Consider the following 16,453-nt stretch of genomic DNA (forward strand, 5'->3'; position numbering starts at 1 on the left):
GGTGGGCGTCGTGCTTCTGCAGGGGCGTGCAGACGTGCCTGCATCCCTGACCACCCGGGACTCGCGGGGGCCCTTCAGACAGCCACCCGCTCCCATTCAGCAGATGCAGGCAGGTCTGCAGGTTCCCGTGGCCCAGGGAAGACGAGGTGGAGGCTGTATTCTGAGGGGACAGAGCCTTCTCGAGTGGCAGGAAGGACTTGGCGAGGACACGGCCCTTCCCCGCACCACTCCCGTGGGCGGCCCCCGGGTCCTGGCCCCATTTCCTGCCCGCACCTCCCTGGCCAAGTCCAAAGGCCCAGAGGGACCGGGTGGCGTTCCTCTCCTGAGACAGCCGCCTCTCCCCTCAGCCTCGCCGACCGGTTGGGGGGTCCTCACCTCTGTCCTCGCCCAACCCAGGGCCCCAGTGGGGTCCTGTGAGGGGTCCGGGTGGGGCATCAGGGGACCCCGAGTGGTCCCGGTGCCCTGGCTGGTGCAGTGAGCCGCTTCTGAGGCCTAAAACCTTTCATGTCAGGCTCCGTGACGTGCCCATGTGGATTGCTTGCGATTATGGGAGGAAATTGTGTCCTTTTATCGTTCTGAGATGCCCTTTGTGGTCTTCAGTGGCTGGGGGTCTTCCTCCTCCTTTGAAACACCGAAAGGAGCCCGTCTGCTGGCTTCTGCATCCCCAGAGGAGCCAGAGGCTGTGTGGGCTTCAGTGGTCTTGGTGTTTTGTTTTTGCTTTTGTTTTTTTAATTTTTTAATTGAAGTGTAGTTGATTTACAGTGTTGTGTTAGTTTTTGCTGTGCAGCACAGTGATGCAGTTACACGTGTATGTACCCTTTTGCATATTCTTTTCCATTGTGGTCTGTTACAGGATCCCTGTGCTGGACAGTAGGTCCTTGTTGTGTGTCTGTTTTTGCGTAGAGTAGTTTGTGTCTGCTAATCCCCAAATCCTAATTTCTCCCTCCCCTACACCTTTTCTGCTTTGGTAGCCGTAAGTTTTTTTCTGTGTCTGTGACTCTATTTCTGTTTTGTAAATAAGTTCATTCGTATCATATTTTAGACTCCACCTAAAAGTGATATCATGCGGTGTTTGTCTTTCTCTTTCTGACTTCACGTAGTATCATCATCTATCCATGTTGGGGCAAACGGCATATTTCATTCTTTTTTTAAGACTGAATAATACACTGTTGTGTGTATGTACTGCATCTTCTTTATCCATTCCTCTGTTGATGGGCGTTTAGGTTGCTTCCATGTCCTGGCTGTTGCAAGTAGTGCTGCTGTGCACATTGGGGGGCAGGTCTCCTTTCGAATTAGAGTTTTCTCCAGATGTATGCCCAGGAGTGGGGCTGCTGGCTCATATGGTAGCTCTGTTTTTAATTTTTTAAGGAACCCCGATACTCTTCTCCTTCGTGGCTGCACCAGTTTCCATTCCCACCAACAGTGCAGGAGGGTTCCCTTTTCTCCACACCCTCTCCAGCATTTATTATTTGTAGGTTTTTTAATGATGGCCGCTCTGACCTGTTGAGGTGATACCTCATTCTAGTTTTGACTTGCATTTCTCTGATAATTAGTGACGTTGAGCATCTTTTCATGTGCCTGTTGGCCATCTGAATGTCTTCTTTGGAGAAATGTCTATTTGGAACCTCTGCCCATTTTTTGATTGGGTTATTTTTTTGATATTGAGCTGCATGAGCTGTTTGTATATTTGGGAGATTAAACCCTTGTCAGTCTCATTGTTTGCAAATATCTTCTCCCATGCTGAGGGTCGTCTTTTTGTTTTGTTTATGGTTTCCTTTGCTGTGCATAAGCTTATAAGTTTGATTAGGGCCCGTTTGTTTATTTTTGCTTTTATTTCTGTTGCCTCAGGAGACTGTAACAGTCTTGGTTTTAATGGAGTTCGCCCCTTCTGGTTAACAGACTTGGTTTGGTGAGTGACGACTTGCGTTTGAGCTCAGTCGTTACGGCGGAGCCGCCCCTGCTCCATCAGCGGCGCCGAGAGTGGCCATGAGCTCCGCGCGTTGCTGGCGCTGCATGTCGGACGCCGTGGAAACGTTTGGAGGAGTGCCTGCTCCTCATGTTCCCACTTCGCTGGTGAAGAGACTGAGGAAGGCTAAGCGACTTTCCCAAGGTCGTGTCTGGTGGGGGCAGAGTTGGGATTTGAGCGCTGGATTCTGGTCCCAGACAGCAGCTGTCCAGTCGGAGTCCCGCACGGGAGGGACGTTCAGAGCTTGCGGAGCCCTCTGGGGCCACGCCACTGCAGTACGAGTCTCCGGCTTTAGCCGTTCACGCTCATGTTTTAAAAACGTTATTTTTTTGGAGCGTCTGCTGTGCGTAAGACGTAGCACTAAGAGCAGGGGCTGGAGGGTTTGCGACCGAGTCCCAGGCCGTCCGGGAGCCACATGCCGCGGGGGCGGGTGCGAGGCGACACGCGTGGTAGCTGGTGCGTCCGGCTAGTGCAGCCTGAACGCCGCGTCCGGATCCTTTCCTCGGACGCACAGGTGACAGTCTGTGCCGGTCCTGCGGCCAGGGCAGCGCGGAGGGCGGAGGGAGGGCAACCGTGGTGGGCTCAGAGCCCGCCCTGGGCCTGGTCCCGCCCTGTGGCCGGGTCTTCGGCCGTCTCCCGCGAGGGAGGTGGGATCCACTGCCAGCTCCGCTGTTGGTAATTGCTTGTGAGAACACTTAACTTTTAAGAGGAATCCGTATCCTTTGGGCTTGCGCGGCGACTCCCTGAAACATGGCCCAGGATGGCGAGGAGCACGTTAATGGGCGTGGCTCCTGTCCACCCCGTCCCTCCAGTGACGTCGGGAGCCCTCCTGGCTCGCGTGTCACCGCTGCCATCCCCCTAGACGTCCTGTGCCGCCCGAGGGGCCGGGAGTCCCTGCAGCGGCCCGTCCAGCGGTCTCTGGCAGCGGCGGAGCGGAACGTGCTTGTTTCAGTGTACAGCTGCAGCTTCCCGTTGGTCTCGGCAGCAACATTAGAAGAAAATCGCATTTTTTGAGTTTTAGTGGTTACTTTGTGAAAATAAGCGAAGGGAGAAGGTAGGTTTTCCCTGGAGGAGAGTGATTTAAGGCCCTACCTGTGAAACCACACTTCGGGGACACAGTGGTTGAGGTTCCTTAGAAGGATGGCGGGCGTGAGGAGCCGGGAGAGAAACTGGAACCCGTGAAGCCGTCCTGCTCTGCTGAGTGGCTTCGGCCAGGGAAGGCCCCCCCACCCCCCGCCTCCCCCAGCATGCACGCTGCCCGCCTCCGCTTGAAACGGACTTTGTGTTTTCGGTGCAGATGTGGAAAGAGTGAACGCCTTCCTTTTTTCAGGGTGTAGGTGCTCAGCTGGGCAAGGGGAGAGGCAAGTGTTCTTATGATCCCGGTGCCCAGCAGGAGCACATTGGAGAGAAAGAGGTCAGGAAACTCTCTGGGGAGAGCGGTGTCTTTGGGGAGCCCCTAGGAGCCCTGTGCCGGGTCCCCGCCCCCCCGCCCCCGGCCCTGCGGATGTGGGAGGTCCCGGCAGTGCCAGCCCGTCTTTTCTCCTCACACCAGGCCGCGTAAAACGGGGTTGAGAGTGGAAACGGTTTGTACTCCGTTTTAACAGGTACAGATTTCGTGGGCTCTGGTGTTTCGTGGCCGACAGGGTAGAGCTGACGGGCCTCTTCGCTGGGACAGCTGCGCACCGACCAGTGTCCGATGAAGATGATTTCCTGTGTGGCGTTTGTGAGGTGGGTGTGCCCTGCGTGGCGGGTGCGTGTGCTGCGTGTAGGTGAGGGTGTGTGTTTCAGCAGGCCCTCTGTGGCGGGGTTCACGTGGACGTGCTTCACCGGGTGGCTTCGCCTGGAGAGAGATGGGAAAGCCGCCACGTGGAGTACCTGCCGTAGAGGCCGCTGGTTGTGATTCTGGGGATCAAGTTGCTGGCTCGTTCCAACGCTGTTGGCTCCAGGGTGTGGGTGTGATTCACGCTTTTTTGCCAAAACCTTTGCATTTCGCTGCCGCCTGTTCCCACGCGCGGGTCATCTGTTAGTGGTGAGGGTGAGGTGGCGGGGAGGGGCGCCCTCTGCCCCCGTGCGGCGCGTCTGCCACCTGCCTCCCTGCCTCCCTGCGAAGAGGAAGCAGGGCTTCCGGGCAGCCTGGACAAGGGTGCGGGGCTGAGGTGTGACCCACGGGGGCCTGGCTGGGGGCCGGCTCCGGGCGGGTGAGGAGGGTGCCTGCCCAGGAGACTGGGGTCGAGGGCCCCGCTCCGCGGCGCGGTGGGAGCTGGGGAAGCCTCACCTCGATGTGGGCTGTCGCCGTCGCCCTCCTGCGTTCCCCGCGAGGCCCCGCGAGGCTGGCGTCGACCACGGCACCTGCCGGTTAACACTGAGGTGCCCGGCGCTGGCCTCGGTGCCTTTCGTGAGTTATCCAGTTCTGTGTTTATTAGAGTTGTTTCCAGTCTCAGGTATAATTGACATAGAATATTATGTTAGTTTCAGGTGTACAACATAATCATTTGAGACATATACTATTAAATTCTCTCAGCGACTTTCACATGTAGAAAACAGTAGTTGACTATAATCTATGCTGTACGTATATCACCAGGACCCGTTTATCTTATAACTGGAGGTTTGTACCTTTCGACCCCTTTACCCACTTCTCCCACCGCCACCCCCCACCTCTGGCAACCACCTGTCTGTTCTCTGTATTTGTGCTTTTTTTTTCCCCCAGATCCCACATAGACGTGAGATGGTACAGTGCTTGTTTTTCTCCACCTGACATAGTTCACTTTGCGTAATGCCCTCCAGGTCCATCCACGTTGTCTCTGGGGAAGATTTCCCTCTGCTTACTGCACACACCACAGCTCCTCTGTCCACTCACGTGTCCGCTCACCTGTCGGTGGGCCCCTGGGTTGTGCCTGCGTCTTGGCTGTTGTGGTGACAGTGCAGTGAGCGAGGGGTGCACCGCTTATCTAGTTTAATCCTGCTCTGTGTGCAGTTTCCCAGCGAGGACTTGCTTGCAGTGATTACAGGCTGGCGGAGCAGGGGAGCCGGGGTTGGGATCTGTGCAGCCCGCTTCCAGAGCACCGGACCCCCAGGCCTTCAGCTTCAAGGGTGTTGTTTCTGGGCAGGGGTTTCATAAACATTCCTGGTTATAAAGATGTTTTCCTCTTGTTGGTTTTTGTCGTGAAGAATTGAAATATAAATGGTCCCCACTTTTGAGTGATGTTTGCAATGATGTTCAGATATTGGGGTTTAGAGGCCAGAGAGACACGGAGGCCGACACAGGCCCCGCTGTCTCTGCGGAAGCAGGTGGTGCTTCATGGACCTGGTGCTCAGTTGCTCGTCCCAGATGCCCCGCACCCGCCAGCGTCACTCCTCTGGGCACCGAGTGGGGTGACGGGCAGCATGTTCCCAGAGCCGCTCCTGGCTTCTGAGTTTTGAGTAGCAGGGGAGGCACGTTCTGACCACGGGGGTTCGCCTGAGCCGTGCCGCATCCGTCAGGTTCCCGATGGTGGGCATTGAGGGCTGGGACAGTGAGGGTTCGGACAGCCAGGGCCGCCTGCTGTGCTCTCCCACGGTCATCTGACGGACATTAGGTGAGGCTCCAGAACACAGCGCACAGGTCTAACCCGCTGCTGTTGTGGAGACGCATCCCGCTTGTTCCTTACGCCTGACCCACCCCTCGGGGTCCCCTCTGCACCGTTTCTGTGTCCTCATTGACTTTCTGTAGCACCTCCGAGTTTAGTATCATCTGGAAATTTAATTCATGTGCTGTTTACTGCTCCTTCCAGATCACTAATGAAGATGTTAAATAAGACGTGGTCCCCAGGGCTCCCCACTGGACACCTCCTCACAGCTTAATACCCTGTCATCTATCAGTGCACTTTGTTTATGGTTCTTTCTCCAGGTTTCAGGCCACGAGGGGGTACTTAGACAAAGCCCAATTTGAATTAATTTTTCCAGTAAGACTGTAAAAAACACTGTGCCAGATTCCTCTCTCAACCCCAGATGTGTCGTTGGCTGCGCTCTTCCACGGCCTGGTGATCTGCTCTGTGCCCTTGGCCCCTGCTCTGTGCCCGGCCCGGCACCCCCCGGAGGTGTGGCGAGCCGGCCGCCAGCTGCCCTGGCTTTCTGATGCTGGGACCCTGTCTCGAGGTGGTTCCTTCCGCGGTGCTGTGCCCTGGCCACCGCCTCTGTCTGCTCTGGTCTCCAGGACGGACCCCACGGGCGGAGGCGTGAACAGTAGAAGTGTATCTGTCGCAGCTCTGGGCTGCAGTCGGAGCTCCCGGGGTCGGGGGCTGCTTCCTCCCGTGCCCCTCCCCTCGGCTTCTCCCTGGTCCTGCGGTGGTCGGTGGTCGTCCCTCTGGGCCTGGCTGTGTCCCAAGCCCCTTTTCTTACGTGGACAGGTAGCTTCTGTCCTGTCGGATCAGGGCCCCACCCTCATGACCTCATCTAACCTTAATCACCTCTTTAAGGCCGTGTCTGCCAGTGTGGTCACATTCAGAGGTGCCGGGTTAGGGCTTCAGCGTGTGAGTTTTGGAGGACACAGTTCAGCCCCTAAGCGCCCTGGAGTCTTTGATTTGTTTATTTAAATTTATATGAGAGGTTTGGGGAGGAGGTTCTATCCCGACTAGGTTCTCAGAAGGAGTGGCAGGTAACCAGCGTGCGTGACGCAGCACATTCCTGGTGTCCCAGGAGCGGCTCCACCTGTGAGGCCGCACGGTAGGCCTCCCCGCACATGCTTTGCCGTTGTGTTTTCGACTAGAGGTGAGACTCTGAAGGCCTGCCATCTATTTTAATGAGGCATTTTCTCGAGTGGCTCACCTTGAGGCTGTTTGGGGTGTGGCTGGGAGGGGGCGTGGCCAGGGCGCAGCCTGAAGGTCCACGATGGGGGCGTGGCCGGGAGGGCGTGGCCTGCCCCGCCCCCTGGCCTGCTGTGCCGGAGGAGCCGGAGGAGCTGGAGGAGCGGGGCAGGGGTGGGGGCTCCGGGAGACACACAGGTCGCTGGCGGGGAGGGCGGAGGCGCCGTGCCCACCTCTGTGGGCAGCTGGGCCGGGGCGGTGACCACGCGGTGTGCTTGGTCCCCAGGAGGCGCAGGACTTCCTGGGCGGAGGGCTGTTCAGGCCGAGGCTGGGGTGGGGGGCAGCCACAGAAGGGCAGGTTGGAATGACGCACCGAGCCCCCCAGCCAGGTGGGTCTCGGGGTCCGATCTGCATTTTCAGAGACCCCTGGGGGACGGGAGGGAACGGGGGAGGGGGCCGTGACAGCGAGGGTGCAGGAGGCCCAGCTCCTGCTCCTCCGTCATTGTCATTCACGCCACTGTGTGGTCCTGTGACTTGCTAGACATAAAACCCTGCGAAAATAGTCTCTACAAAAGAAGGTGCAAGTACCCTGAAAATGAGAAAAATCTTCTCAATATGGTGGTGAAATTTCAGGAAGACCAACAGAGGCTCTTTAAAAAAAAAAATAAGGTGACCCCGAGATAGAGAGCAAAGGTGGAACGACGTGCGGGGTGATGAGTTAGGGCTCTTAGGAGCCTCCCGTGGAGCTGGCGGCCTGGCTCACTCAGCCCGCGCCCCCGTGGAGGAAGGGCTGGGTGAGGGGCGGCTGTATTACCGGCAGCGTCTCGCGCCCCCGCGCTCAGCAGAGAGCAGCCCACGTCAGGTCGGGATGGATTTCTCAGCAGAGGAAGGTGGAGTGCCAGGAAGACTGTAGGTCGGGCCAGCGCAGGGTCCTTGGGAAACGCGCGCAGGGCAGGGCTGACAGGGCGGCGGCGCTGCTCTCCAGTCCCTGAGCTGAGGAGGGCACCGGGCGGACGGGCGGCGGCCGCCCTCCTGGGCCCAGCGTCTCAGGCCCGTCACCAGGCCCGCCGTTTGGGGACAAGCCAAGCTGTTGCTGTGACTGCGTATGTGGGGGGTGGGATGGGGGGCGGCCTGAGGGGCCCTGTGGCACTTGCTGACGAAGACCCCAGGGTGAGGGTGAAGGTCAGACCCTTGTGATGACCTCATCCTGGCCTCGCATCCCCCCCGTCCCCCAGGAGCCTGTGGTCTCCTCTCTCTCCTGCCCAGAGCCCAGCTTGGGCCTGCAGTTCTCACCTTGACCACAGTAGTTTGACTCCTGTAGCTCAAGTTTGCAAAGCACAGCTGCAGGCTCTCGGCTCGGCTTCTCAGAAGCTGGCAGAGCTGCCCACGAGCGGCGCGGCCAGCCGAGAGCATTGCCTTTCCGTCGGGGCCCTGGGACCCCGTCCTGTGTATCCCCCTTGACCTGGAGCCCTTAGGGGCCCTCTCTGGGCCTCTGTCTGCGTCCGTGAAGCGGGGCTGTCATTACGGGATGGCGGTGCTGTGTGAGGGCCGTCCCCCCGTCCCATGTCTTCCGTGAGCTGGCCCTAAACTGCCCTCTGCCCGCCTGTCCCGCTGCATGGCCCAGCCCTGGGGCTCCCTCGCACCCTGCCCCCGCCTGCACGATTCCAGTTTTCTGGCTGATGTACATGCTAATCTCTCCACCTTGAGCATCTTCCGCCAAGCCTCTGCCTGTCACAGTCCATCTCCTGCGAAGCCAGCCTGCCCCCCCCCCCCCCATGGTGCTCTGGGCTGGGTGTCGGGAGAGGGCCGCAGCGAGCTCCCCGTGGTGCTGCCTCCTGGGTGGGGGGACACGCAGGAGAGCTCCGGAGTGAGCACAGAACCACACGTGGGGGTGTGCACGTGATCTTAAAGTCACATGCTTTATTGCTCCCGGAAATGAATCTGTAAGTGCGTGACCATCCTTGGTTCTAGAGAGAAACCTCCCTCTTTCCCTGGGAGGCTTTAAGGAGAGAGCATGCTGCTGGGTGTGTGTGTAGCAGAAACAGAGCCCACAGAAATCCTTATCTTTCCGGTGGCCCCTGGGCTCTGGTGAGACGGGGCGGGCAGGTGAGGCTGGAGGTGCCAGGGAGACCCCACGGGCCCCGGGGCTTTTCCACCCTCCGTCCTGAGAGCTCAGCCTGTCACCATTAGCAAGCCTCTCCCTGGAGTCTGGAGACAGGCATCCTGACACAGTCACCCGGGAACAGATCTGTGTCCCTGGTCCCGCCTGCCCAGAGCTGTGGTCCGTGGGCGCCCTGGTGGGGTTGGCTGTCTATTCATCCCCAGGTAGTCCTTCCGGGAGGGTGGGCAGAGAGGGGAGGGAAGAGGAAAGAGGGGCTGCCGGGAAGGTGGGGAGCCGTCCGTGTGCCCCCAGTCGCCGCTGTCGCTCAGCTGGTCCTGTCCAGCCCTCTGTCTGCCCAAGTCCTTTTTGTCCCTCTTTTCCTTCGACACAGGTTTTTTAGGGCCCCTGGTTTTAGGCACAGCTCTGGCCATTAAGGAGCTGAAGATGGATGGGGCGTGGATCTAGCCTTCAAGGGGATTAGTCAGTAGGCAGTTCCCTGGTCGTTCAGCGGGTAAGACTGCGCTTCCACTGCAGGGGGCATGGGTTCGATCCCTGGTTGGGGAACTAAGATCCCTCATGCCGCGCAGCACAGCCAAAAAATGGGGGGCGGGGATTAGTCAGTAAAGGAGAGAGAACTCGGACCCAACGGCCAGGATAAGAGGAGGAGGTGGTGGACGAGGGCCTGACGGGCGTCACAGGGTGGTGGGGCCTTCCCCTGGAGGCGCCCTGCCTGCCCTCCTGCCCCTGTGTCCGCCCGAGGGAGAATCGGGGTCCTGGAGGCTGCTTCCCGTGGGGCCCTGCATGGTGGGCTGAGCAGAGTGAGGGATGCGGCAGATGTGGCACCTGCCTCGCCATCCGTTGACTTGTGTGTCTGCTGCGTGGCAGGGCTTGTGACTCGCGGGCCCTTGGTGCTCTGAGGGGCGTGCTTTCTGCCCCTGGGACGTGAGGCTGCTTCGTGGGGTGCAGCCGGCGGCGGTCATCACCCGGTTCCTGGCCTCGTGTTGGGACGTGATTGTCACGGTCCTTCTCCCCGAGGTCCTGTGGTTCCCCCACCCGGGCCTCACCTGCAAGCTGCGGATAAAACTTCAAGTTTAGGGGTGTGTTACCGACACGCCCTGAAAAGGATGAACACACCCTGAATGGCAGAAGTGGGCCCTTGGGAGGAGCATGGGAACCTGGGGTCGGAATCTCCCAGAGTATGTCTGGAGGGGTCCCTGAAAAGGCTCGTAACTGGGTCCAGACAGTGAACTGCGCACTGGAAAGAAGCCTCCCCCCTCAGCGAGGATGTGGCCTAACCGGGGGATATCTTCTGTGAACTCAGCTCTACGCCACGGCCGCCTGAACGGCAGCGCCAGCGTAGCCTCTGTCCCCGATACGTGGTGGCCGGGAGGGCCTGTGCAGGCCCCTGCAGAGGCCCCAGCTCTTTTCAGGGAGGCAGAACCCGGGGGGCCTGGGGGCTCGTCTTCGGGTTCAGAGGAGGGAACGACTGTGTCTCGTGGCCCGAGCAGGGCGCTTGTGATCGGCCAGTCTGTGGGAGCTGCAGGGCGAGGGGTCACAGTGGCTGTCAGAGCAGAGACCACGTGGACCACCCCTGAAGAAGGCAGATGTCTGTCCCTGCAGGTATCCAGCGGACACTGATGCCCATGCCCACCTGCGCTGCAGGGCGTCCCGGGTCTGTCGGGTGACCCGGCCTTGTGATCCTTCAGTTGCGGTCCAGCCCTGCGATTCTGCAAGTTCCGTGTCGTGCCCACCCCTGGACTTGATGGAGGGTGATGGTTTGGGAGGCGTGTCTGCCCTGTCCTGAGTCTCAGTGTTCTTTGAATTAAATGGAAGGAAGAAAGAGGTGAAACTTAGAGAATATCAGGCTGTTTCCAGATTTAAAATACTCAGCCTCCTCCTGTGTTTGAAGTGTGAACAAAACCAAGTCCTTGACCTCCTGGGATTATTTTGTAGTTGACACCCACAAAACAAAATGAAACAAAACAAAACATTGTCTATCATTAATTTCTGAAAATCTTTTAAAAAATGTTAAAACAAGTCATTTCCAGATCCCAATTTGTTTTTTTAAATTAATTAATTAAATAATTATCTTCAGATCTTTATTGGCGTATAACTGCTTTACACTGTTGTGCCAGTTTCTGCTGTACAACAAAGTGAGTCAGCTGTATGTATACACATATCTCCATATCCCCTCCCTCCCACCCTCTCTACCCCAGCCCTCTAGGTCATCACCCATCATTGAGTTGCAGATCCCAAAATTGTTGAAAGCCCGTTGAGTTGGCCAGATTCAGTAATTCATGCCTTTGGTTACTGACCTACGTCAGAATCGCCACTTTGCTTTCATATGAAATTTATGACACTGTGAAGAATTTAGGGTCTTTGCATGAGTTTTCCATTTGCTTTTGGAAGGAGAATCAGTACAGAATCTTACTTTACTTTCTTATTTATAACAGACCCCTTGACTGTTTTATGGGACCTGATCCTGGGTGGAATGGCACCAGGATAAGATCTGCATGGATTTCCTAAATCTATGTACGTTTTCTGCAAAACTCTATGTAAATTTCAGATCCTAGATTATACATCCAAAGAATTAGTAAACTGTGTGTAGGGAAGTTACTAAGAGATGCAGAATTAGTAATTAGTGCATTTTTGAAAATCATAGATTGCTTTTGAAAATCAGACTAATCTGAGAGTGTATAAGATAAGACCAAGGAGAAGAAAATCCTTTGTTTCTCCCGGTCTGTCAGCTGTTACAGCTCAGAAGGCAGAGAGCCTCTCCCTGTGCCCGGACGGTGACCTGACGCTTGCGCAGTGCTGTGCAGCTTCCAAAGCACTTCTCACGCTATTTCAGCTGCTATGTCTGGTGGTTTTCTGAGTGTAGACATCATCATAAACCGGGTGTTATAGGTGAGAAAGTTGTTCAGGGTCTTGTAGATGACATATCACAATCAAGTTTCCAAGATAAATCTGCTTTTCCCTCAGTGATTATTTCGATTAATAGGTAGAAAACTAGGCTGGTTTGTTTGAAAAATAAGTCTGATGCTTGCGGGGAAAAGAATCATGAGACAGTGTACCAAAGTTTAATACATGAAAATGAATTTAAAATGTTTATATACTTATGAGAGGCGTCGTACCCAAGTGCAAGTGGACCCTACAGATTGTTTATGTGTTCTGTGTCATATAGTACAAACGTACTCTGAAGTTCAGATTAATTTATTATTTTATAATTATCAAGACTTTAAAAAACCTTTGAGGACTTACTGGTATTTTTCCTCTTTCTAACGAAAACATGAAGAAAGAAAGATTTCTACAATACCCTGAATATCCTATTCTTTGGGAACTGTTGGTGTTCTTCAGGTTCTAGGGAAGAAAACACCACAAATACCTATTTCTGTCGTCTGTCTGCAGTGGCCCCTGAACCCCTGACCTAATTCTGAACGAACAGTGTGCTTCTGGTCTCGCCCTCCCGCAGAATGTGCTGCTTGACACCTACGCTCGGTGATGCCATCACCTGGGTGTGTAGGCTGATGGCTGGGTGCCCCCCTCCTCCCGTCCCCAGGGGGCTGTGCTAGAGACAGAATGTTCTAGAGCTTCCCTGGCCCAGCAGTGCAGTCCAGTTCAAGGAAGCAGACTTTTCTAAGGAAGTGTCTGTATCGATGCTTTGATCCTCTCCCGGTTCACTGCCACCATCTCCGTCACGACTCCCCTCCTGTTAAAAAGCAGGATGGGTGTTATTAGATGAGGAGAGGGTGTGAGCTGATGAATTTCATCCTCGCGCCAGTGGGAGGTGTCTGCCCTGGTCCTGGGCAGCACCGGCTGTGGGGAAGCCCCACCCTGCCTCTCTTACACAGGACACCCTGTGTTTTTGCAGGTGAGTTGTTTTGTAGACGTTGTATAGCTGGTGTGTGTGTGTGTGTGTGTGTGTGTGTGTGTGTGTGTGTGTGTGTGTGTGTTTTCTTCATTCTGCAGGTCTCTGCCTTTTAGTTGATGTGTTTAGACCGTTTACATTTGTTACTGGTGTGTTAGGGCTGCAGGAGGCCATTTATTATCTGCTTTCTGTTTCTCTGCTTCTTGTCACTCTGTTTCCCTCTCTTGTCTTCCTCTGGGTTACTTGAACATTTTTTTAAATCCATTTTAATTTATTTATGATGTTTTTGAATATACTGCTTTGTATTGTTTTCTTGGTGTTTGCTCTAGGTACTACACTTTACATACAAAACTTCTCAAGTCTACTTCCAGAGAAGCACAGAAACCTTCTATGCTGAAAGAAGAAAACTTCTTTGCACTCACTTAAAAAATATAATTATTTTAAGGTTTTCTCTATATACATTGACATCAGATGTGTTATTTTCTATATATGTATATATTTTTATTTTTATTTGTTTCTGTCTTTCCTACTTTTAGTTAAAAAATAGAAATTTATTTTGTTGCATTGACCTCCCTCTGTACCACTTTACGTTTAGTGCCACCTGCCCTCATGCCCTGGGGCTGCTTCAGCCATTCAGGTCGGTGTCCCTACCTCTGCGCTTGGGGACAGTTCCTTATGTCAGAGTTACAGAGTTAGAAAAACGGGAAAAGCATGGCAACTCAGAAAGTCTTCATTTTAAACCTTGAAACTGTTTCTGCAAATCAGTTTTGAATGATGGGGTTTTATGATAATTATTCTCCGTTATTCAATCCAGTGTAATTATATAAAATTAAAAAATCTTCCACTTAAAAACAAGCGGTAAGTGTTTACTTGGGTCTCACACTTGCTTTGTGTTTCTGTCTCCGCTGAATCACACCGTTCTGAACTAGGAGAGAGCAGTTCAGGTGAGGAGACAGGACAGTGGGCTCGGCCAGCAGAGGGCAGAGCTCCTCCGGGATCCCAGGCCCTGGTTTCCATCACTTGTCTTACGTGGCTTCCCTTGTGCCCGGGGCAGAACCCTCAAAAATCATGTCAGGGACGTTGGACTCACTTCGGGCTGCTCATCACCTTCTGAATGGTCTTCCTATAGTTGGCGGAGGTTCCTAGGTTATTAGTCCCGTTTCCCCTTATGGAAATAAATCCAGTTTCCGGTTTCCCTTGTGGCAGGGACCCAGCATGTGACCCAGGCTCCTCGGGTCCGAGGTGGCCACATGGGGGGATAGCGGGGCCTCCCACCGTCACTGGTGTTCGGGCTGCAGAGCCGTCAGCTTTGGGGGTGGGGTCGGACGACAGCAGTGCTGTGGCCTCCGGGTGGGAGCGGGTCCCGGCACTGCTGTGGGCCGGCCTCTGTGATGCTCTGGGGACCAGGGAGGCTCCCGCCAGGCCAGTCCCTGGTGTGGTTTCCAGCTCCGCCCAGACGAGGGCGTCATGATGGATGTGCCCTCTCGTTCATCTCTTCTTTGTGGATGCAGCTGACGTCCCCCGCACCCGCTGTGTTGGGTTGAGGGAGGCCCCACCCCGGCGGTTGTGACATCACTTGGTTGTGACGGTGACCACTTTGCACAGCCATGCTGGGTCACCTCCAGTTACCACCCTAGGTCTGCGGGGGGACACGGAGGCCCAGCCCATTCCCCTCCTTGTCGGGCCCCTCAGGGTCCCACGTGCCGGCCACCCCTCGCTGTGTCCGGAGGAGACCCCAGCCTGCACAGAGCTCATGGTTGGGCGGGGAGGACCGGCCCTACACGGTGTCCCTGCAGCGGCGTGGCCGTGGACACGAATGCGGGGGAGCCAGAGATGAGCGGGGCCCTGGGGCCAGCACCAGCTCTCCTGGACGTCCCCTCATTGTCCCCGTTCCTGCATCCAGCCGTCGTTTCCCAGGCTTTGCCGGACCAGCTTCCTGCAGCCTGTGAGGCCTGCATCCCGTCAGTGTGCTGAGAAGAGGCCACGCAGAAATAACTAAGGAAAAAGGAAAACCTCGGGGCTGGGAGGAGGATGGGGCGGCCTGGCCAAGCCGAGGGTCTGGGTTTGGAGGAGGGAGGCCTTCTAATTCCTGGGGAACCTTGTAGGTGACAGTTCACCATTTGCTGCACGTGTCGACAGGGTTCATTTTACTGAGTGACTTGAGAGGAGACTGATCCTTCTAGGAAGAACCAAGTCATCCAAAGTGTTGATGTTTATTCTTTTTCTCTACTTTAAAACCAGTTTTCCCCGTGATCCGGGAGGGCGGCACCATCCTGCTTCCCCAGCAGGGGCAGGGCGTCAGGCAGGGCTCCTGCCCCCCCTCGGATCCCACGATGCTCCCGCCAGATGCTGGCCGGCACCTGCGTTGGACTCCGGGCGGAGTTCAGGGAAATTAATTTCTTCTGCTGTGTGCCACGAGGATTCCAAACGCCTGGATCCAGAATCCCCCTCGAGTCACTGTGGGGTTCTTCGGCGCAGGGTTTCCGTTTCCTTCCCGCTCTGGAGATGCTGTGCAGCCCGTCCTCCTGGGTTCTACTCTGTCGGCCCAGCAGTCTCCCCGCCCCCGGGCTCCGTGCTGGTCCTCTTATCTCCTCGGCGGCTGCCTCTCCGCCTCCTGTCCAGCCTGTCTCAGAGTGAGGGCTTCAGACTGAGTCTCTGCCTTTGTCTTTATTCCCTCGTGTTCCTCATGGAAACACCTGCCGCATGCAGCGCCCAAGATGCTTTACGTGGTGAAGTTGAGTATCCACAGATTTCAGATTATTCATCATTCCTTGCCACTTGTAACTTCATTTAAAAAAAGTTTTTTTTCCTTTAAGAACGTTTATTGAGACACAATTGACATACAATAAACTGCATGTATTTAAAGTGCACAATTTGACATTTTTTTTCTTATTCGTAATGTATGTATGGCAATCCCAATCTCCCAGTTCATTTTCTCCCAGCCCCCCGTGCTTTCCTTGCTTGGTGTCCATATGTTTGTTCTCTACATCTGTGTCTCTTTCTGCCTTGCACACCGGTTTGTAACTTCATTTTTGTCTTACCATCTTATTTTATCACTCTGAGCTTACACTTGGCCAATCTTTGAGTTGAAAGTAAGAGGTATGAATTGTCAAACCAATATAATGTGGCCAGAAATACTTTCCCAAGAGTTCTTTGGTTTTTAAGCTAACACGGCTCAGGTGTGTTCACTCGCGGGCCTGCAGAGCGTTGTGAGCCCGGGGTGGTCATGAATCACTCGGAAATGAGCTGGCCCAGCTGGAAGGAGTGAGTGCGTCCTTGGGCCCAGCGACCCAGTCAGGAGAGGCCCCACGTTTGAGTGGCCGTCCTTAGCCATCTGGGGGCGGAGGTCCTAGAGCTGAGTGACCAGCTCTGCTTGCTGAGGAAGGGGGCCTGTCTCCATCACATCGACTGTTTCTTGCTAAGAACCATGTTGCTGATCCCAGATGGGGTGCTTAAAAATGAGGTAATTTATCATCTTAAACAGAGTAGAAGCCTCACATCCTGAAATGTGTGACCGCCACACCCCGAACAATGTTGGAACCCAACTGAGAACAGCATGAAGATGAAGTCAGCTGGGACGTCCCTGGTAAAGAATCCGTCCTTGCAATGCAGGGGACGCGGGTTGGATCCCTGGTCGGGAAAGTGAGATCCCACATGCCACAGAGCAACTAAGCCTGCATGCCACAACTACTGAGCCCTTGTGCCTCAACTAGAGAGCTCGATTGCTGCAACTAGGG

General features: G+C 55.2%; 1 protein-coding gene across 10 annotated transcripts in view; it reads left to right on the plus strand.

Moving 5' to 3' along the window:
* Positions 1-16,453, plus strand: part of EIPR1 (EARP complex and GARP complex interacting protein 1) — an 84,409-nt gene that overhangs the window by 15,840 nt on the left and 52,116 nt on the right. For 2 of the 10 annotated variants that reach the window (XM_057741514.1, XM_057741518.1), the window contains exons 1-2: positions 3,162-3,380; positions 3,571-3,694. The exons of 6 other annotated variants lie outside the window; for them this stretch is intronic. In XM_057741514.1, the coding sequence (XP_057597497.1) occupies positions 3,663-3,694 (32 nt within the window). In that variant the 5' untranslated portion in view covers positions 3,162-3,380; positions 3,571-3,662. Of the gene's footprint in view, positions 1-3,161; positions 3,381-3,570; positions 3,695-16,453 lie in introns of those variants that run through there. 2 more of the 10 variants (XM_057741513.1, XM_057741519.1) reach the window with 1 other exon arrangement.

The sequence above is a fragment of the Hippopotamus amphibius genome, chromosome 7 (assembly GCF_030028045.1).
Source record: "Hippopotamus amphibius kiboko isolate mHipAmp2 chromosome 7, mHipAmp2.hap2, whole genome shotgun sequence".
Taxonomy (NCBI): Eukaryota; Metazoa; Chordata; class Mammalia; order Artiodactyla; family Hippopotamidae; genus Hippopotamus; species Hippopotamus amphibius.